General features: G+C 41.5%; 1 protein-coding gene across 1 annotated transcript in view; it reads right to left on the bottom strand.

Annotated features, from left to right (window-relative positions):
• CHSY1 (chondroitin sulfate synthase 1) overlaps positions 1-12,218 on the bottom strand; it is an 84,323-nt gene extending 72,105 nt beyond the window's left edge. The window contains exon 1 of the mRNA XM_079122104.1: positions 11,882-12,218. Within this exon, the coding sequence (XP_078978230.1) occupies positions 11,882-12,216 (335 nt within the window). The 5' untranslated portion in view covers positions 12,217-12,218. The remainder of the gene's footprint in view (positions 1-11,881) is intronic.
• Positions 12,219-23,929: the final 11,711 nt, after the last annotated feature.

The raw sequence follows: 23,929 nt of genomic DNA, 5'->3' as shown, positions 1-23,929 counted from the left end.
TATAATAGGAGTGGGATAGCTGGGTCAAATGGTGGGTCCATTCCAAGTTTTCTGAGGAATCTTCATACTGCTTTCCAGAGTGGCTGCACCAATTTGCAACCCCACCAGCAACGTACGAGTGTGCCTTTTTCCCCCCATCCACGCCAACACTTATTATTGCTTGTGTTCTTGATAACAGCCATTCTAATTGGAGTTAGATGAAATCTTAGGGTGGTTTTGATTTGCATTTCTCTAATTACTAGGGATGATAAACACTTTTTCATATATTTGTTGATCACCTATATATCTTCTTCTGTGAAGTATCTGCCCATTTCCTTAGCCCATTTACTGATTGGGTTCTTTATATTTTGGGTGTAAAGTTTTTTAAGTTCTTTATAAACTTTGGAGATGAATGCTCTGTCTGAAGTGTGTGTGGAAGATTTTCTCCCACTCTGTAGGCTCTCTTTTCACATTATTGATTGTTTCCTGTGCTGAGAAAAAATTTTTAGTTTGAATCTATCCCATTTATTGATTCTTGCTTTTATTACTTGTGCTATGGTGGTCTTGTTAAGGAAGTCTGGTCCTAAGTCAACGTGATGCAGATTCGGGCCTACTTTTTCCTCTTTTTTGTGAAGGGTCTCGGGCCTAATTCCTAGGTCCTTGATCATTTTGAATTTTGTGCAGGGTGAGAGATAGAGGTTTGATTTCATTTTGCTGCCTATGGCGTTCCAGTTTTCCCAGCACCATTTGTTGAAGAGGCTATTTTTTTTCTCCACTGTATGTTTTTGGCACCTTTGTCTAGTATGAGGTAACTGTACTTTATGTGGTTTTGGCCCTGTGTCCTCTATTCTGTACCATTGGTCTATTCTGGTGCCAAGACCATGCTGCTTTTGTTACTGTTGCTCTGTAGTATAGTTTAAGATCTGGTATTGTGATACCTCCTGCTTCACTCTTCCTGCTAAGAATTGCTTTGGCTATTCTGGGTCTCATTTTTCCAAATGAATTTCATGATTGCTTTCTCTATTTCTATGAGGTACATCATGGGATTTTAATTGGAATTGCATTGAACCTGTATAAAATTTTTGGTAGTATGGCCATTTTGACAATATTAATTCTGCCTATCTAAGAACATGGGAGGTCTTTCCATCTTCTAAGGTTTTCTTTAATTTCTTTCTTTAGTGTTCTGTAGTTTTCATTGTAGAGGTCTTTCACCTCTTTTGTTAGACTGATTCCCAAGTTCTTTTTTTTTTTTTTAGTCTATTGTGAATGGGGTAGTTTTCCTGATTTCTCTTGCAGTGGATTCATTACTTCTGAATAGAAATGCATTAGATTTAGGAGTGTTGATTTTATATCCTTCTACTTTGCTGATTCTGAACTTAGAGGATGCAAAAAAATTCCACCAGAAAACCTCTAGAACTAAATGATGGCATTTTAAGGAACATCTCTCAACATGAAGTCTTTGTAAACACTCCAATCTTAAGAAATTATAATCTGTTCAATTAGGTAATTTAAGCTTAAAGAGCTCCACCTGTGAACAAGTTCTGGAAAATAATTCATAATTCACCATTGGGTAGGGAGAAGGTACATTAATAATTTTAAATTACTGAAGGCAATGTTGCTGACCAAGCAACTGGCCCTCCTTCTGTGATAGGAACAGGCAAAGGTATGTAGTTTTCATAAGCAAATGGCAACTTGGCTATCAACACATTTGTTACCAGCAGTTCTTAACTGATATAACAGGGCATCTGCAAAGGCCCTTGCCAGAAAACTCAATTTTCAATGGACTGATACCCAACTCTTCCTGAGGCCCAAATAAGACAACTAAAATATGAGAGAGCCAAGCAATTCCTACATTCCTCTGGGATCTAACTGCTACCCTTACACCAAGTGAAATCACAGTTTAGTAATGCTGCTGGCCTGATCTTAGCTTAGCCAAGGAATGTCTGTGTCCTGTGAATACTTGGTATCATAGTCTCCATGTCTATTTAGCACCGTTTTTAGGAAAACCACATAAAATTTACTTCTGTGCAACACCGCATCTATAGCACAACCACTGCCCTAGGTAAATAATCATATATGGTCAACTTAAAAAGCAGGCAACGGTACATATTTCTTATGTGGCTTCCTAAAGGAACAAATGTATACATACAAAAACAAAATAATGTATACCTCCACCCCAAAATAGTTGCTATAGTCATTTCTGGATGGGGGATCAGAAGAGACTGAATTTTCTTTGTATTTTCCACATTTTCTATTTTTTTTTTTTTTCCAACAGATACATATAGTTAGAATTAGGGGGAAAAAATTACCTGGAGAAAAGCTTTGGGCTAACAAGCAAATAAAGAAACCAAAAGCTAGGACAACAAAATTTTACTTTTGTAATAAAAACCTCTCTCTCCAACAGGCAAAAGCTTAAAGAAAAACAACAAAATTGAGTTCTTTAAAGTTTCTAAACTTTAACAATCATACTAATTTTTTAAATTAAAATGCTGGGAGAGTTTCAAGTTCTCCAAAACCATTAAGCATGTCATCTGCTGTTTACAAAGTGGCAAGTCTAAAAGGACTCATGAAAAAAAACAATAAAACAAAAAAAACCCTCAGATATGGCTTCTTGACCTTTTGGCTAAGTTTGAGTATACAATAATCTCAGAAGTTGAGGTCAAAGAATGAAGGGAGAATACAGGTGTTCCCTTGTAGAAAAGCTAGACACTAGGAATTAAATGTATATACATTTTCCCTGTTACAAAGAGGATTTAAGACAGACAAAATTTAAGAGAAAAAGTGAACAAGAAAATGAGGTTAAAGAAAAGTGAGAGCAGGAAACCCAGAGCAAGGCATAAAGGGAAGATCACCACAGGAGCTGCCTGGCACAGCTCTACACCCAGGACAAGCCTGGACCAGGCAGGGGACCTAGGGAGGCACTCACTCAAACTGAGGTGAGCTCACATGCTGAGACCTATGTGACATCATGTGACCCACGTAAGTGCCAATGGCAGGCCCAAATTCAGCGAGAAGCTTTCCAGACTTCTGGTTCCACTTGGCAACCAAGTCACAAGACTGTGTCCTACTGTTCTGGGTTAAGTATAAAAACTATTTCAGATACTAAGACTTGGGAAATTCCTCCCCCACGCCCATGGTGAGGAAGCAGGATAAACATAGGGTATATCTTTTTAGGAAGAATGGTTTCATGGGGAAGCAGTCTAACTTCATCCCCCGACAAAAATACACAGAGTGTGTGCTCCTCATTGCCAGTTAGATCAGCAAAAGGCCTTGAGAACACTCCCAGGATGAAAGGTGACTGAGGCCTCTCCTAGAGCTGAAGGTGTGTCATTGCAGGCAGGGCATTGCCAGCATTATTCAGTCTATTATTTCTGTCTTCTGCCTCAATACTAGGAGCTCTACATCAAATGTATTTACAGTTTCACCCTTCCAAGTGTGTGGTTTCCGGGTATGTGGCTTCCTCTTTTAAAATCTTTAACTGACTCACTGTCCTTAAGATGTGAGCAATCTCAAATTCTTTTTGGAATAGGTAGGGAGATTATTTTAAAAAGAGAAATCATTTTTACTCTTTACTGATAATCCTAAAAAAATATACTTACAAGGACAGCATGCTAAACAGCAATTTTCGTCTCAAGCTGTTGGCAGAGTATTTTACAACTTCCCACCTCAACAATGGCTTGGACATTAGCCAGAAGACATTTCTAAAGTATTAAGAGTTAAGAGTAACCTGCTCTTGGAGCCCAGTTTCACAACAAAAAAATGAGAAGACTCCTGATAGAAACCATAAATACACCCTCTTTGAAACATAAGAAATAAAATTCAGAATGTAAATGACAGAAGACAAATTCTGATCTCCTGATACATTTCTAAAACTTGGAATATTGCAAAGCTACTTGGTATAATTTGTATAATGCTGCTGTACATTTACAACTAACTCTAAGGGATATGTATGAACAGAAAGCACATTTTCAAACCTGCTTGAATCTGTTTTTCTGTATTCCTAATTAACCCCAAATAAATGTAATTTTCTTTGTTCTGAGGAGAAAAAGAAGATACATGTGAACAAAACTTAAGTTTTCAAATCTAAGGGGAAAAAAAAATCAGCATTTAAATGCAAACAATAAAAACCAACCTGAGGGCTGGGGTTGTGGCTCAGTGGTAGAGCACCTGCCTAGCATGTGTGAGGCACTGGGTTTAATTCTCAGCACCACATACAAATACATAAAATAAAGGTTAAAAAAAAAAAAAACAATCCTGAACTTATTCTGGCTGACCCCTTTGAAATCAGAGTCTCCTTGTGTTGAGGCACTACCTGGAATCAGCCTGTTTATCCAAAGTCAACAGTCACCCTTCTCTGAACGATTTCAGAGTGCATTACACTCGCTCAATCTTACAAGGACTCTGTGAGGTGTGTGAAGCATCATTACCCACAGGAAACTGAGGCTCCAGTCTAAGTAACTAACTTGCCCAGCATCAAAAAGTTAAGAAGCATGAAAGCCAGAATGCAAACAGGTATAGCTCTAGAGCCCCCACAGGTCAGTCTATTGGCTTCTCATCCCACACACTTGTCACTTGGATTATCACCCACATTTCTTTTCCAGTCTCTGATAAGGCTGAGGAAACAGCCATCACAGATAAGGAGAGCAGTCTTACACATACTTCAACCACTTCTACCCCCCTTTATCTGCCTGGCTTGGTGAAAAGAAAATCTGGGCAAAACTTGCTGGCCAAGAACACCTTTCTCAGAGTTGGGGTCAGTTTTGTCTTTCAGCCAGAAAACCTGATTCAAATATAACCTTCTGAAATCCTTCTTTTGTGTGAATCTGTTTACTATTCAAACTTCTGCTCATTTTTGTGGGGCGGGAGGAGGGGGCATTATCATCAGTAACACACACAACAAGTTTATTAGCACCTGTGATCAACTTACAAAAATTATACACTCGTGACATTAATATCTATGTGTTTGCTCAACAATACTCAGGTTTTGTTCAAAAACACCAACTTGACATCAAGAGTAAACTGCCCCTTATTTTTAACCATCCAAAACAAATCTATTTATATACAGAATAAATAGTTGTGGCAATTAATGCGTTAGAAATAATGCATTAGGCTGAAAAGGCAGACAGCTTTAATACATTTAAACTGCAATTTAGTGAGACTCTATCTTAAATATTTTAAAAGGGCTAGAGATGTAGCTCAATGGTACAGCATGCCCCTGGGTTCAACCCCCACATTCTTGGGGGGAATCAAATTCACAGTTCCTCCCAAAAGCTGTCATCTCCTCTTTTTTTTCAATATAGCTTTATTACAAAATGACTGCCCATTGTAAAACAACTAGAATATATAGAAAAATGCTAAGAACATTAAAAAAAATCATTTAGCATCATGATGTATATATTCTTTTACACTTTCTTTTCTATACTACAAAAATATATGTTTACTTTGGTTGTAAACAAAATGGGTCTCATGCTGGCCATACTATTTCATAACATAGTCTCACTCAAATATATTTTGAACTTCTTCATTTTGAAAAAAATATTTCAGCCACACTTTCTTCCCACTTCCCCCCAGTACTGGGTGGGGAATAGAACCCAGGGTCTTGTATATAATAGGCAAGCACTCCACTACTGAGCCATACCCCCAGAACTATATCATCTTAATGGTATGAAATATAGATCACAATACAATTGAATCAATTCAATCAATCATGATCCATACTTCCTGATGGACACCTAAGGTACTTTAAATGTCTATTTCATACACACCTTTAAATTCTTTTCAAAAAATTATAAAGGAAATGGCTAGATCTCAGGAGAGATTCATTTTAAAGTTCTTGATAAATACTGCAAAGCCCACCCCCAATAGGAACCAATTTCTTTGGATTTTAGCCCATTCTCTAAATAGTAAGGCTGTCAATTGATGTTCAGAAACTCTAAACACACCAACCTACTCTCCTGCTCAAATACTACCAACAGCTCTGGACACCCATACCACAAAACTTTTTTTTTTTTTTTTTGTGGTGCTGGGGATTGAACCCATGGCCTGTGTGTGCAAGGCAAACACTCTACCAAATGAGCTATATCCCCAGTTCTTAAGCCTGGCACACAGATGCCTTAGCTCAGCCTGGCTCTGAATGTCCCTGCCTACTACTCCATCACCCACAGCTCACAGCTCAGCATCAATGAACTGTTTCTCATCCATCATTTCTTCCTACTATTTCATGTTTTAGGAAACCTGCTATTCTGTCTCAAAAACTCCTACCCATCCTTCAAGATTCAGCAGAGAAGAAAGGATGTGTAGTGTGGGTGATACTGCCCTGATCCTCTTTATGCAGTGTAAGCCTCTTTCTTCTGTACCCGCCTCCTAGTAATTCGTTCAGGCACCTCCCTCATCATCCATCATCATTCATTTCCCTCCCTGAACTAAATTCTGTAGGGACTGAGTGAGGTCCGGCACTGGTAATCTGCTTTTAATAACTAGCACCTTAATTCATGGTCAGGGAAAAGTCAAACTGCCAGCGTGATGAGAACACAACCATGGTTATACCTGGAATATTCCATTTGGAGGAAACAAGATCTTAAATCATGATATATAAAACTACACTCATTTTCAGGACCACAATTTTTCACTAGTCTTGTTCTACAGGTAATACATAATTTGAAATGGGCTGTGCTACAAAAGTTCACTTAAAGGTTATTTGATTTTACATGTAAAAACCTTCCATATAAATGTTTGCCAAACAGAACTGCATCTGAGAAAGTGAGTACTGCTCTAAACTGTTTGAAGATAAACATGGTGTATTAGCTCCAAAAAAAAAGGAAACGAACTTTGAGATATATAAAGGAGAAGCAGCTCATTAGGGCTGGTAAAAGGAACAGTCTGTCTTCTTTCAAAGTATTAGGAAGAGGTTATTAACTGATACAACACCATGAAATAAGAGTCCTGTATCCAAAGCTAGTGTTTCTCACCCTACCTTCCCACAGCCCCCTACAGACAGACACTAATCTTTATAGGTGCCCTTTATCATTCCTGGGCAAAGAAGGAATACCAAGTCTTTCTTCTGAGAAATAAATAAGCCCAGGAGAAGTAAGAACCAAGACAAATAAGAGGTGTTGGATTAGCTCAGTGTTCTCAGATTTAAATGAACTGAAATACTAAATGTGTTATGTTTTTTTTCTTTTTTTATCAAATTGTTGACCAAAAACAATAAAATAAAAAGATGTAAAATGCATCACAACTCCCCCAGCAAAAACAGGTAAGTGTAGCCAAGAAATATCTGAAACAGATGACAAAGGGGGCCTTGTCTACCGGATATTAAAATATTATTCAACCTCAAATAATTTTAATGGGTGGTACTGGCAGAAGAACAGACCAAAAAAAAAAAAAAAAAATCAATAAATAAAAGAGGAAGTCCAAAAACATACCCAAGAATTTTGAGAATGATAAAGATGGCATTTCAAATTGGTAGGGAAATGAGAGCTTACTCAACACATGGTGCTGAGACAATAAACTATATGGAAGAAAAAATGAAGCTGAGATGACGTCTATCCTTTCAAGCATCAGAAAAAAATGTTACCTTTAAAAATCTCCCTAGGTTAATACCTTCCAGAGCTTAAGGAAGGCGCTCTAAAGTCAGGGAAAAACAGATTAAATTACATGAACATTTTAAACCTCTGCTTATCAAAGAACCTAACAAATGAGAAATAAAAAAGATGGAGAAAATATGGGTTGCAGTTAGTAACTCAAGACACAAGGAATGCAGGAGTTCCCACAACATGTTTATAATTAGCACAATAAATTATTTTGGGGAATCATGGTATTTTAAAGTGAAATTACAAATAACTTCGCAGATGAGTCAAAATAAATTATTTTCCGTGTTTATTTGCAAAACCCCAGCTACTCACCCCACTTCCCTGCTTAAATGCTTGAGTGACTTTTTTATTCACTTAGAATAAAATTCTGAAAGACTTGCCGCTGTAAGTCCATTCTCCCCCACCCCTTTATTATTATTATTATTTAGTTCTAAATGGACACAATGCCTTTAATTTATTTATTTATTTTTATGTGGTGCTGAGGATTGAACCCAATGCTTCACACGTACCACGCAAGTGCTCTATCACTGAGCCACAACCCCAGTCCCCTCATTCCCCTTTCTTTTACTGGTCACCTTTGGGTTCCTTTCCACAATGTTTCCTGCCTTGGGACTTAACAGTTACTCCCTTTGCCTCACGTGCTCATCAATGATATTCTGATAACCTGTTCTATCAGACCCAATGGCCCAAATGCCACTTTCTCCAAAGCTTTCCCCAACTACCTAATAAAGACAAGCACCACCCAGCCCTGACCTTACCCTGTTCTATTTTCTCTACAGTGCCCAGCAATAGCTGAAACTCTCTTTTTAGTGTCTGTCCCTCCCACTGGAACAAGCATCTGTACTGCTATGTCCAACCTCAGGGTCTGCATCCACAGGGGCTATGCATGTATTTGGCTTTACAAAGGAATGAATACAAAGCGCATCTGAATGTTTTGATGAACCAAGATTACTCCTATGAACCTAAAAGCTATGCGTTTAGTCACAGGCTACAGAAGTCAGATCTGGCTAGTGTCTCATCTACTGCACTTTGAGTTTTATTTTGCCTGCTTTTTAAATTCTGTATCTTGTCTGATACTAGCTATCACTGCCTTGACATCTCTTGGTGGCACCTACCCCTACTACAAGCATATGGCAGTTCTACAAAGTAAATTATTTAAGGATAGGGCTGTTCTATCATGGAAATGCAGTAACTTTAGGCCAGGGTGCCCTGGTACATGCTTGTAATCCCTGCAGCTTCGGAGGCTGGGGCAGAAGGATCAAGAGTTCAAAGCCAGCCTCAGCAATAGCAATGCACTAAGCAACTCAATGAGACCCTGATAAAATAAATAGGGCTGGGGATGTGGGTCAGTGGTCAAGTGCCCCTAGGTTCAATCCCCAGTACCACAAAACAAATAAATGAATAAAAATTTAAAATAAATAAATAAAATGCATTAACTTTAGTGCAGACAGGCATACCACCTTCTTGAATATTTCAAGGGATTTTTAGCTCTCCTATAGATTTGACAGTTCTTGGAAAGAAGAGGTTGCGAGTTACTAGTTTCTAGACCTAAATTCTGACGCTTTCAATATCTTATACCACACTGCCCTCTTACTAAAAGTGTTGGCATCTCCTTCATTCATAAGTCAAACAATAGGTTTAAAAAGCAGAGTTTTTTTCCTGAGATTAAGAATTAATTTGGAGCTGAGGAGATAGCTCATGTTGGAGAGCGCTCACCTAGCATGCAAAAGGCACCTCCAGGAAAAGAAGAACTCTTTGGGGCTGGGGAAGTAGCTCAGTTGGTAGAGTGCTTGCCTCTCAAGCACAGAGCCCTAGGTTCAATCCCCAGCACTGTGAGGGGAAAAAAAAAAAGAATGAATCTGGGTTGGGATTGTGGTTCAGTGGTAGAGTGCTTGTCTAGCATATGTGAGGCACTAGGCTCAATTCTCAGCACTGCATACAAATAAATAAAGGTTCATCAACAACTAACAAAAATATATTTTTAAAAAAAGAATGAATTTGCTTTTCAGAAGAAATATACTACTAAGCACAACCAGGTACAACTATAATTTCACTTTGTATTAGCAAATTTAAGATTCGAGTCTACTTTCCATACAAATCTGTACATGAATTTCCAATTTGAGAGTTCAGTGTGGACTTTTGGCCTATAAAGCACAGCAAAACTGTAATCATAAGTTACACCCTACAAACTCCATCCCAATTCAGGCCTTCCCTGAAAGTTCCTTAAGGCTAAAATTGTCTTGTGCCATCTCCTAAAGCCAGACTAAGTACAGGGTACACAGGAGGGGCAGACACTCTAACTGGTAAGGGTAGGCCCACCCTTAGATTCGAAATACTCTTGAGTTCTTCAGATTAGAGAACTAAAAGCTATGCGAGAGTTGAAGAAATGACTGAAGACCTCTGGTAGGGGTCTTCATTTCTCAAAAAAAAAAAAAAAAAAAAGCAAAGGTGTCTCAAAGAAGGAAGAACCCAGGCCAGAGGGCAAACTGTTTCTACTTTCCTCAACTGCCTATAAGAAAATAAACAAAATCTTAATATGTTTAAAAATTTTAAAAAAAAAGAGGAGATAGGAGATGTGGAAAGGAAACCAAAAGTCAGAATATCAAGCATGGACTTTGGGAAACTATCACAGAATGTAAACTAGTAGTTCTAGTTTACACACATTTTGAGTATGCTGATAATTGTTGTGGACAGTGGACAAACTGACGATTGTCCCTAGAACTGTGATTCACATGGTCAGTCGTCACACTGTAGTCATAGGGACTCATCCATTTCTGATATGGATGTTTCTCTGGACAAAGACTATAAAACCGCAGGTAAAATCATAGTACACCTAGGAGAGAACCCTGATCTGGTAGCTCCCAAATTGCTGTATTAGTCTATAGTTACAATACCCAAATTCTTTTTACCTGCTCTTTTTAGATACACATGACAGTAGGGTGTATTTGTTATACATACATGGAATATAACTTATTCTAATTAGGATCCTATTTTTGTGGTACAACACCTAAATTCTAAGCTTTTCAACTGCTTAGACCCTTCTTGGCAGAATGTGGGGTCTGGACTTCAACAAGATAATGGAAACATGCAGGAATGGGGATTAAGCCATTCAAAGGGCAGTCAAGCTCTTTGACCTTGTTTCTCAATACTACCTCCTTTAAAGGAAGGGAAAGATCTGCATATGCTTGTCCCATTATGATATCTAATGTTTGAAAACTTAAAGAGCCGGACTGAATTTAAAGGCTGAAGTTACAAAGGCATTTAAAACAAATAGAAGCAAAAACAAACAAAAACCCCAGCAACTATCATATTCTGGCTCAGTACTGACTGCTCTAAAAGTTAATTCCCAGAATATTCATGCTTTAAAACCATTACTGACCCTGGGTTGTTTGGTTGCTGGATAAACTCCAAGCTTTATCCATACAGTGTTTTCTGTATTACACAAAGTTTCCACCAAATCCTTTTACTGAGTGTACATCCCTCTTCTTTAAATTCACTCCAATACAAATCTAATTCTAACCATGCCGGCTATTCCAAAATCATCTCCTTTCTAAAGAGTGCTTTGGCTAATCCCTTTGCTAATCCTTAACATGACTGCAGTCACTTTTATGACTCATTTAGCCAAGTAGGGTTCAGTTACTGGATAACATGCATATATCATAATTGCTGAGCAAAAGACGCGGGAATGCAGTCTTCCACGGAATCTACCACGGGAAATATTTTTCTCCCCAAGGCTTTTTCTCTCTGCTTTACAGACCGGTATGGTCAAGTGCACAGTGGGCACCCCCTTTCGTTTGCCGGAGTGCCTTCAACTGTGAAATCTAAAAGTATGCTATGGGAAGGCTCTAGCCAGATTAATTTACATGCGCTAGAGCTTTGCAAGGGCAAATGTGTTCATTTTAGAGAATCAAATTATAACCTCTTTTGCCAGCACCTCCGCAGGTACTGGGCTATGAGTTTTCCTACAACCTTATGAGGAAGACTCATTTAGTCAGACCCTTTTAACACAAGAAGAGACTTGGACACGAAAAGCTGAAGTGCCTTGCATAAGGTTAGGGTGAGGCACATCCAGTGAGCCATCCTAGTCCATCTGACCCCAAAGACCTACTCCTGAACCTTGTCCTTGCCATCCCACCGCCCCTGACATCTGCTGCCAATGTCCGTCATCCCCCAAGAGGTACACCGGTTCCCCCAAGAAGTTTGGGAGCCTCGAGTCTGGAAAATCCGCAAGGGCAAGAGTCACTGAACAGGTAATGCCGCCCACCGGAGTGCAGAATGCAAGAGGCCATGTACAGGAAAAGGGGACTCACCTATAGGCAGCCACGGCGCGGGTCTGCAGGTATTTCTGGGCGGTCATGACTCCCACGAAGAGAAAGTTCCTGTCGCGCGGACCGCCACCCAGGGCCGAGCCGTGTGGCCACAGCTGCGCCCCGTGCGCATCGCCCCGCGCCCCGCCGGCCTGGGACGATGCCGCCGCAGCCGCTGCCGCCTGCCCGTGCCGGCAGCCTTCAAGGCTGGTGCGGCGCCGCGGACCCGCTCGTTTCAGCTCTGAAGCGCGGGGCAGGACAAGCCGCGAAGCCAGCACGAAGCCCAGCACGAGCCCGAGCAGCACGCTGAGCCAGGCGCGCCGGCCGCGCGCGGCCATGCCCGCGCCACTCCGCCCGCAGGGCCGCTGCCGCTGCCGAGGCTCCCCGCGCCCTCAGCCCGCCGCCCCCGCCAGCGGAGGCCAGCCCGCCCTAGCGCCGCGAGGCCCGGCCCGGGCAGCGCCGCGGCCGCCGCGGGCCCGCCGCGCCCATCGCGGCCCCCGAGCCGCCCGCAGGCCCCGCGCCGGCGCTTTGTTCCGCACGCCCGCCCCCACCGCCGCGGCCTGCGCCTTTAAGAGGGGACCATGCCCGGCGCGCGCCGGCGGCGGCTCGGGAGCGAGGCGGCGGCGGCTCCTCCCGCTTGCGCGCGGAGGCGCGGGGCCAGCGCGACAGCGTCGGCAGTGGCAGTCGGGCCAGAGCCCCTGTCCCGCCCTGCTCGCGTCCCCCGGCTGGCTCCGCTCGGCTCGTGCTGCACCCGCCCCCGTCCTCTTCGTGGCTGACGCCGCCGCCGCAGCTGCACATCCTCCGGCTTAGCTCGCCATTGCAACAGAAGCCCTTCACGTCACGCACAGCGCGTTATGAAGCGGCCCCGGCGGCTGCGATCCGTGGCCCCTCTCGGGATCCGTCCGCGCCTCGCGATTGGCGCAGAAGTGAATGGGGGGCGGTTCACGTGGCCAAAGTTTGACCAAAAAAAAAAAAAAAAAAAAAAATTAAATTATAAAAGCCCACATGCCCCGCCCGCCGGTGCGGTCTGCGGCCGGGCGGAGGGGGCGTGTGGCCGTGTCTGTCCTAGAGCTGCAGGCCCGGTCGGGTGCCGGCTCCAGCAGCCCGTTATCCGCACCGGCGGCCACGCCCCCCGCCGGCCCGCAGGCTGACTCTGCATTGGGTGGGAGAACTGTCTCCGAGTGGGCCGCTCCGGGCAGTCCCTCTGCGCACCAGGGCGTCGCTAATGGGCATCTCCAGGGCGAGTTTTGCAGAAGGGGCTTCTTGGCCACAAACTACACGAATCGCACGTTCCTCGTTCCCAGACTGTCCTCAGATAAACCCCACTGCCGCGCCCTGCCCTTCAGCCTCGCTGACCTCCCGCCTCCTTGCTTGTGTGGACCCATTCACACTGTATCTTTGTTCCCGCAGTCCTGTCGGCAGGAACCGCACGTATAGAATCAACAGTTTGGGAGCGGTTTGCGACGTGCAGGCTTGGAGAGTGAACCGTGAATTCAGTTACCTTGGAAGAAAGGAGGGAGGAAGGAGCCATACTTTATGCCCAAGCTCCTCACTCAGTACTAGCATTTAACAGATGTTGAAGATATGGTAGAAGATGTTAATACTCTGGGCAACAAAACACTACTTTTATTTGTAATCTCTTTGGGCAGATAGCTGATTAGTATCGCTCATCTGAGTCTTTGTCAATATTCTGATAGAGTTAATCTACAAAAAGGTCCTGGATTTCTGAAGACAGGTTTTGGGTCCTTGCTCCTTAACGCTAGATTTTAAATTTTATACATTTCCTTTACGAAAACGTCGGTTAACAAAAACTGAGTACGTGCCTATTCAACAAATGTTTGTAAATATCAGTCCTGTTACTTAGTCGCCAATATATTATCGGGGTTTTAAGAGCAAAGTTTTTTCTGGACCTGCGGGGTTCTTATTTAATCAAATGGACCAAGAAATTCGGGACAGAAACTAAGCATGCTTGGGGTAATCATATTTTTTTTAATTTTTAGTTATAGATGGATACAATAACTTTATTTTATTTTTTTAATGTGCTCAGGATCGAACCCAGTGCCCCACACGTGCAAGGCAAGTACTCCACCACTGAGCCCCAGCCCCAGCCCTGGGGTAATCATTGAGTCTCTTTTCATTACTAAGACCAAATGAGATATTACATGATTTAAAATACCAAGCTGTGGGAGATGCAGATACTTTCTCTTTAACTGAATGGTGGTAGCTCTTCTTTATTCTTTGGAGTACTACTACTTTCTGAGACTCTTGTGATTTATGTCAAAAATAGTTCATTACTCTCCTCCCAACACTCCCTCTCTAAGAAGTGATCCACATCCAAAAATAAAATACGATTACGCAGTGAATACAGGATTTCAGCAGTGGTCTTGGGAAAAATACAGAACATACAACCATGAATTACAGGCTCAAAAACTATATAAAGAGATTTCCAGTAAGAGCATAAACCACAAATGCTGGGGAGTCACCAGAGCCCCCAAATTCAGCAACAGCCCCATAATTCAAAATGATATATATAAGGCATAAGTCTAGCAAGATGTAGACCTGCAGACTTTCAATATCGTGACATAGTCAATGATTTTATATTTTCTAACCAGCTTTGGACATGTCCATATTTCCTCTCCTAAACTAAAATTCAATAAAAAGTACAGAAACATGTGAGGAAATAATATTTCGTCTTCCTCAATCCCCCAATTCCTAGAAATCCCTGGCTTCCTGAGTCCAGATACAGCCTCAACTACAGGTTCAATAGGGGAGCCTCCTGGAGACTCTGGTTGCTCCTAACACACATGTCCCCTCACATTATTTTTAAAGATGGGAAGAAGACTGGCTGATAAGATTCTGTAGGTGTTTCACTGCAGTAAATTAAGAAAAGTTTAATGATGTTGGGTTCTTGATTAGCTGCACTGGGAGCCTTCTTTGTTATTTTGAGGGAGTCATTGACCACAAAATAGGAGTGGTGTTAACCGTAATCAGATACAGGTCCACTTGCAGGGGAAACCTGAATTGTGGGCTTATTCCATGAAGACTCCTAATGGCACCTGAGAGGCGGCTGGTGCTGGATAGGGGATCAGGAGACTGGGATAGGTTCTGACTTCTACACCAGATCTTTCTACTAAATCAGGTTAAAGTCTTCTGGTAGTGAGTCTAGACTGATTTTGAGAAATTTGTTTTAAAATGTGGGATCATCTACTTCCTTTCTGTTTGCATGTCTGTGATTCTCTGACACATAAAATTCATCTCTACCTACATGAGGGAATATTTTTTCACAAATTGCAACTTTGTTTCCACACGAATCACATTTTTTCCTGCTGCTAATACATCTAATGCCTGTTGCAGGTATAACATTTCGTGTGATTTGCAGCAATTTCTTGGAAACCCTTGGTAAATACCTCAATTGTTTATTGGCAGCAAGCCTTGAACAACTGACAGAGTTCATGTAAGGGCTTCTTGAAAGACACAGCATCTGGACTCAAGCCTCAAAAGAGGGTCCCTGAAAAAAAAATGGTGATAATTTTTAAAAACTTTTAGAAATGCCTCTTTTAAGAAACAGTGAATGCTGAGAGTTGTGATAATCCATCCTTTCAGAAGGTTCTCTTCACAGCTTGCAAAGAATATCTGTAATGACCATTTTACTAATATTACCACTAAACCTCTATTAATCCAATAAAATTTTGCTTCATTATTAACATTGCTATTAAACTGACAGGCAAGATTCTCATTACCTTTTTAAGTTTCCTCAATTTTTCATTCTAGTTGCAGCATTTCCAGTCAGAGACAGGAAAGGGTAAGTGATCATGGGTTATGTTCTGGTTTCCAAACACTAGCAGATACAACACTGGTTGCCTGGAATACTTCAGAGCCTCATGCTTCCTTGTTCTGCCTATCATCTCTGTACATCATCAGTGTGTTTCTCATACAAGCATGTGGGCATGTGCACATGTATATGAGGACAGAGTCAGAAAGAAGAATTGAGCATAACTCTGCACACTGGCCGGATGAGATGTAATCTTAATAACCAGAAACGACCGCTGCTAGCACAGGCATTCTTGGGAAACTGCCTAAACGTTCTTTGGGAGATAACCTCCCTGAAGGGGCCAAGGACAGTTTGCTTCTAGTCTAAGACTTAATCCTTGTATTGCAAAGAAGTTTGACTTTCCCATCTGTTGCCAAGAAATGCCATTAATCTTTAAAGCAGGGTCAGAATTTCTGCAGCTGGAGGGTTTGCACAAAGACATAGCTTTCATTCACAGGAGGGACATCCCCTCCTCCACACCCGAACCCTGGTGCTGGTCAGCTGGTCAGCATGGCCACCTGAGGGCTAGCCACAGTTGGGGTCAGTTCTTGTGGACACATTCCAGATGTGTAGCTCAAATCCCCTTTGTTTTATTCAAGGCTTAATGAAGCATCAAAACACTTTGAATTCAAGCTGCAGAAGAAGGTTTAAGCTACTAATTGAGATAGCAGTAATTCAGATCTGCAAACACCTAAAGTACATTGCAAGGATAAAAGAACATTTACACCAGAGCACCCACTGCTAAATTACACCCCCTGTGCACTTCCCTGATCCTTTGCACACCCTGTTATTCTGCTATCATGCCAGCTCTAGGGTCATAAATATTCTTATCATTCATCTGATGTTTGATAAGGGCTGTTAGCCAGGCCTGCCGATGAAGGGCTCTCTAGGAATTCACAATACCAAGAGTATGATGAAGCATTCTGTCGTGCAGTCGTGCAACTTGTTTGGAGGGCATTTTATCACCATTAGCAATTGTAAATGCATTTACTTTAGACCCCACTTCTGAGAATTTATCCTCCAGCCACATCAGTACAAACTGACACTTGTTCTCTGTGATTGTAAGTGTGGTAGTGAACTGTTAGACTCAAGTGTCCATTTATAGGGGAGTGGATGAAAAAACCTTGGACTAGTTTTCAGAAAATAAAATTAGGTGTTCCTCTATTTTTGATGAAGATGTGCCCTGATAATTCCACCATTGGTTAAAAATACTGTAAGTGGAAAATGCATTGAATGCATCTAACCTACAGGACATGACAGCTTAGCAGTTTCCCCTCCTAATGGTGTGGCTGACTAGAAATAGTAGCCCTCAGCATCAGAAGAGAGGATTGCATCACAAATCACTGGCATGGGAAAAAAATCAAATTCAAAATTCAAACTAGAGTTTCCACTGAAAACACATCACTTTTGTTCCATCATAAAATTTAAAAATCATCAGTAAATCACTGTAAACTGGGGCAGTCTCTGTTCTGCAGCTGTAAAACAGTGAGCAGCCTCTCTATATACTAAAATGATGAAAAACAAAAGGCAAGAATAAGAATGCTGTCAGCGGGGCATGGTGGCACACACCTGTAATCCCACCAACTCCGGAGGCTGACACGGGAGGATAACAAGTTTGAGGCCTGCCTCAGCAACTTAGGGAGACCCTAAGCAACTTAGTGAAACCCTTTCTCAAAATAAAAAATAACAAGGACTGGGGATGCAGCTCAGTGGTAAATCCCCATACTAGAAAAAAAAATAAATAAATAAGAATGTTGTTAATGTTTTTATAACAGCGCTAGATGAATGCATGAGAAAGTGAAGCTCTATGAGGGGTCAGGGGAATTGGGGAGTGGGGGTTATTGGAAGGAAGGATGTGAATGAGATCTTCCAAGGAGTACTTTTAAATGTCAGTCTTGCTTTTTTCAAATGTGATTGTATTACCTAATACAAAAAGGACAAAAACATACCAATTTTTCCACACATCAGATATTCCAAAATATTAACAGTTTAGACCATGAAGATCACAGATTCTATCTCTCAGCTGTTTAGCCAGCTTTCTTGTCTTACAGAAGTGGACACTGAGGCCCAAATAGATGAAGTCAGTGAGTGCTGTCACCAGTCATAACCAAAGAGCCCAGAATGCATCAGATTCTAAGCAAGAATCTCCACAATACTTTATTTCAAGTTTTGTCTCTTAACCCTCAGCAATGAATTAAAAAAGAAATTTCATAGAACTAATTTGAAGTTAGTATCATTGTTAGTATTCTTCTAGCATGGAAATAGTAAGAGCCCTCTCAAATCATCAAAATGCCTCAGTGGGCTGAGCATCCCTAATTCAAATATCCAAAATCCAAAATGTTGCAAAATCTGAAACTTTTTGAGTGCTACAATGAGGCCACAAAAGAAAAGTTCCATAACATTAAGCTTTGTTTCATGTACAAAATTATTTAAGGGGCTGGGGTTTTGGCTCAGTGGTAGAGCTCTTGGCTAACATGTGTGAGGCACTGGGTTCAATTCTTAGCACCACATATAAATAAATGAATAAAATAAAGGTCTATCAACATCTGAAAATACTAATAAAAATTATTTAAAATACTGTATAGGATTACCTTCAGACTATGTATATACTATATGAAGCATAAGTGAATTTAGCTCCATCCCCAAGATACTACATTACATATAAATATTCCAAAATTAAAAAAAAAATACACAAACACTTCTGGTCCCTAAAACTTTGGATAAATGTACTTAGAATCTATTTCTCTATTTCTTTTTTTTTTATTAAAAAATTTTTTTCAGTCGTTGGTGGGCCTTTATTTTTTATATGTGGTGCCGAGAATTGAACCCAGTGCCTCACACATGCTAGGCAAATGCTCTACCACTGAGCCACAACACCAGCCCTATTTCTCTACTTCTTTAATACTTACTCTTCCTTGTATTTTATTCTTGGGCCTTCCATAATTCTAAGGATTTATGATGTCTTTTTCTTTTTTCTTTTTTCCTGGTGTTGAGGATCAAACCCAGATCCTTGCACACTAGGCAAGTGGTCTACCAGAGCTACATTCCCCATCCATGTGTATTTTTATTTTTCCCGTTTTAACCCTTAAACACATTTTTTTTTTAATTTTTCAAAATGTGTTAAGATAGTAGATATAAAAAGGTTGGGTCAGGACAGTGCTAGAACTTTGTGACAATGGCGCCCTCTTGTGGTATGTATCTATTCTTGTCAAGTGAGGATTTCTTTAATCTTGGACTTAAAAGAGATCAGATACTTTATTTTATGGTTAATAATAGCCTATTTCTCATTATAGCCTACTAAGACATTTTCCAACATTATATTCTGGTTCTGTAATTGTTGTTAACTATCTGGTGACACTGTAAAATGAAAGTTGAGCAAAAAAAATGAACTGAGCTGGGCACAGTGGCACCTGTAATCCCAGCAACTCAGTAGGTAGGAGGATGGCAAGTTTGAGGCCAACTTCAGTAACTTAGTGAGGCCTTCAGCAACTTAGTGAGACCCTGTCTCAAAAACACTCCTGTGAAGTGGAATCTACTCTTTGAATCATGAAACTGAATGAGAATGTCAGGGAAGTGGGGCTGACTTCTGCAGGTTTAGCAAGCACCCCAAGTGATCCTGATGCCCAGATTGGTATGACAGCCACGAATCTCTTCTTTCAAGTGACAAATGGGCCACTGATCTCCTAACACCTGCAGAATAACAGCCCATGTAAGCTTATTGTATATGGCTGCAGATGCTGGTTGAGAAGTTTTTGCCTTCCTGCACTAGTCTGGCTCCTAGATTTCACATAGGAAAGAATTCTGCAGGTCATCATTCCATTTTTTAATACTTGAATTGAACCATTCTACACTGAGCTATACTCTCAGTCTTTCAAAAAATTTATTATGAGGCAGGGTATAAGTGCCCAGCTGGCCTTGAAATTGCAATCCCTGCCTCAGCCTCCTAAATAATTGGGATTACAGGCATGTGCCACCATGCCCAGCCTCACTACAAAAATTTGAATTTCCAAATAAGTGTTACAAAGCTGTGCAAAATTGGGAGTTTTAGCCAGGCACAGTGGCACATGCCTCTAATTCCAGAGACTCGGGAGGCTGAGGTAGGAGAATTTCAAGTTCAAAGCCAGCCTCAGCAATTTAGGGAAACCATGTCCAAAAATAGAAATAAAAAGGTAGAGGGATGGAGATCAATGGTAGGGTACCCTAGCTTCAATGCCTAGTACCACCCCCAAAAAACTGGGAGTTTTTTTTTTTTTATACATTCTACTGAAGCTGTATACTCCACCAACATCAAACAGTATCACAATTCAAAAGCTTATCCAAATGCCTTCCCCAAGCCCAGAAAATTCTGATGTTTGTTTCATGGGATCTGAGCAGGCGTGGGGTGAGGAGTGGATGGAGTTAAAGGTCAGCAATGTTGTTCACATCAACACCAGTGCACAGATGGTGAGCCCATCTTTGTCCCCATAAGGGTGTCATCATTTGGTTCTGTGACACCCCCCCAAAGGTCCATGTGTTCAAGGTTTTGTCTTCAGCCAGTGGTTCTATCGTGAGATGGTGAAACTTTAGGAGACTGGTCATAGTGGGAGAAAGTTGGATTATTTGGTGTGTGCAAAAATTATTGGATTATTGTGCAAAAAGAAATGTTGGGATCCTAGTATCTCTTCTTCCTCTTTTTTTTTCCCCAGTTGCCACTCATTCCTACAATTATATACTGGGCTGCCATAGGCCCAAAGCAGATAGCACATATGTTTCCTCCTTAAAAAAATGATTAATTCAGGTATTTTGTCACAGTTATAGAAAGCTGACTAACACAAAGAGGCTATTGACCTTTTTGAAACTTCATTTTTAAAAATTTCTCCTGAAAATGACACTTTCAAGATATTAGCATCCATGTACTGTTTCAGTGGTAGGGGCTTGCCCTGGTTATGTTCCCTAGGAAAGACCTTAGACCCCACTAACACCTGAACTCAAAGGGCACTCTGAAAATGTATCCTGCCTAGTAAATGGGAAGGAAACCTCAAAATATAACACACTTTTATTATCACAAACTGGATATGGCCTAAGATACAATTGGTCCTGGTATTTAGCTGCCTCTGGTAGAGTAGTTCAACACGATTTCAGCAATGTTGAAATTAACAGGAGGCATTCTAATGAACTAGTGTAATTTGTTTCTCCTCCACATTTTCTGGATTTCATGCCATTTTCTGATTGATTCAAAATGGTTTTAAAATGAAGTTTTATACCATTTAACTTTAAATCAGACATAAACATTTAAGTCATTGAAAAATACATTTAACCTGGTATTGTGGCAAATGCCTGTAATCCTAGTGACTCGGAGATTGAAACAGGAGGATTGTAAGTTTGAGGCCAGCCTCAGCAACTTAGTGAGACCCTATCTCAAAATAAAAAATAAAAGGAATGGGAATATGGCTCAGTGGTAAAGCACTCATGGGTTCAAAAAAAAAAAAAAAAAGAAATTCAAATTTTAAATATTTGATAGCAATAAAACCAACTGCTTCCCCATCACTGGAAGCAAGGTGAAAAGTAGTATTGCATGGGTTTGGACATGGGAGCTTTCCAGGACACTTGTGTGAAACATATTCCAGGTCAATCCACCTCTGCTTCACTTCTTTGTCAATGATTGTGATATCAAGGGAACAAAGCTCACAGAGACCCCAATACCCCACAGAGAGCTCTAACCCTGCCCCAGAACCACCCATCATATCTGGGTTCAGTCAGTAGACAGGAACCTCACCAGTTATTTGAACAGAGAGAATATTTAAAACCCGTATTATTGAGGTATAACTGATGGACAGTAAACTGTATGGTTAAATTTACACGCACACATGCACACACACACGTACATGTGCCATAGATGGATAGGTGTCACCACAATCAAAATAGTGACCTCCATCACCCCCCAAAGTTTTCTTGCACCCCTTTTTGCTCCCTCCTTCCAAGTCTACACCTCTATTCTCAGGAAACCACTCATCTGTACTCCATCATTATTGATCAGCATGCATGTTCAAGAGTTTTGTATAAATGAAGTCATATAATATGTACTCCTTTGGGTGCTCTGGTTTCTTTCACAGAGAAGAAAATACCTTGAAACATGCTATGGCATGTGTCAATACTTCATTCTATTTTATTGCTAAATGGTCTTTCAAACTAATAATGTACTGTAATGTATAAAGCTGCTCCCCCGCCCTTTCTGTTGCAGCCATTTCCCCGCCTCCCAACTACTGTCAGTCTGTGAACATCCTAGCTAGCTATTGGTTCATCAGTCAGCTTGCAAATATCCTTCTCTGATATTGGTCCCCTGTTAGCCCGGCGGAATTAAATTGCTTTACTGTAGCTACCCCGCCATCTTTTCTCATCCTTCTGGCTATCCTCCTGGCTTTCATACTCTCTAGCGCGCGCGCCCTTTCTCATTCTCTTTCTTTTCCTCTCATTTTCTCTCTTACCCTGCAGGGAGACACTCTGTTTGCTTAATAAACTCCCTTATGTGATTTCCTGTGTCCGGCATGGTTTCTGTGGGATTCCTTACATTGGTGCCGTGACTTGGGATGGGATCTTCCACTGTCTCTTAAGCCAGTGGACCCCCATCTAAGCCCCAGTGCCCCCCGGAGGCAGCCCCACCTTCCATTCTGCCGGACACTCTGCTCTGCATTCATCACCGGACTTCAGGTTGGTGAGTCCTCTAGGCCGGTTCCCTAGGCTGATTTATACCTTCTAGGCAGCTGAGGGGTGGGGGAACCCCCAGCCACAACTTTATAGTTATGGCAGGCCCCTATAGTCGGTTCTATCCGCCAGGTGGATTCCTGATTTTATGGTGGAGATTCTATCTCGGGGTTGAGGCTCATCTCGCGCTCATGCACTCGCACTCGAAAACCCTGATATCAGGTCCTCAACTCTTCACGGCTTTTGCCTGGCCCCACATTGATGTTTGTGTGACGACACCATCTATGTGCCGCCTTCTCGTCTCCAGTCGACCACTCCACTGACCACTCGGGACACCGGGGCACAGACTTGGCTGTATCAGTCCCCACCATGGGATCTGGGTCCTCCAATCTGGCAGATTCAACCCTGGGAACCCTTAGCCCGACCCCCAACTTAAAGCCATCAAAATCCGTTTGTGTAATGGCACACAGCTTCTGTGAGTGAGCGGGCAGATGGAAAGGGATTCCTTATCCTCAAGTCTCTTCTTTCTTGCTTCTTGGCTCTTCCTGCAGGCTCAAGCGCCTCCAGACCCTGCTAATCCATCTTCCCCTGCTCCCCCATGTAATACAAGCAGCCCCATTCCCCACAAGTAGTGGGGGATAATTGTTTGACAATTTTCTGCATCCAAACCTGAATTAATTACTGGTGATTCCATTTTGTACTTTCCTTGTAAACTCTAACTGTTGCCTAATTAATATATTGCAGAAGTACACCATAAATTAACTTGAAATAGTAAGCCATCACCTATAGGACAGATAATGTAGACCCCAATTAGATAAAAGGGGGTAAATAACTAAAGTTATAGATATTGAAGTTAAAGTCCAGTACTCTTACTTTATGACTGGTAAGACTGGCTTGCTTGATGGTTAAGATCAAACTTAAGAGATTGAGATTAAATACAGAGGTCAAGAAAAGAACATATTTGGGTCTTGCCCTCAAAGTCAGCCTGAACCCAGGGAACAAGAGGACTTCTCTAAGGAGGTTGGCAACTCCGGGTCACACAACCTCCTGATCAAGGAGATTGATGAGGCCACTAGAGGAAAAGCCACTCAGTGCACCTGCTGCAGAGGAGGGTCAAGGAAAAAGGGAGACATCCCTGGTACTTTCAAGAGAAGCCACTTCATCGAGGAGACCCTGCCTAACCCATGGCACTAATGGAGCTAAGAAGCTGCTCTTAAGTTCTCTATGAGTGACCCCTGTGGGAACTCGCTGACTCTTTAACAGACAGGAACAGGTCACTTTGACCAACTTGATCTTAAACACCTAGCAAAATAGTTAAAACCAAAATGTAGCCATTCTTGGGCATTTAAAAGAAATAATACTTAAACATAACTTAAGATGTACACTTGTGTTAACCCACTAGAATAAAGACTAAAAGCTACAAAAGAGATTCTCTGATAACTATCAAGAGAAACTGCCAGAGTCAGAAGTTTTAGTCAGTTTAAAGCCTACAGACACAGGTAGGCTTAATCTATGTTTGCTAGTAACAGAATATAGAGATCTCTACTAAACGTGTTTAC

Source organism: Sciurus vulgaris, assembly GCF_902686455.1.
Source record: "Sciurus vulgaris genome assembly, chromosome: 2".
Lineage (NCBI taxonomy): Eukaryota > Metazoa > Chordata > Mammalia > Rodentia > Sciuridae > Sciurus > Sciurus vulgaris.
Note: the sequence above shows the minus strand (reverse complement) of the source record. Positions and strands in the feature narration are given on the sequence as shown.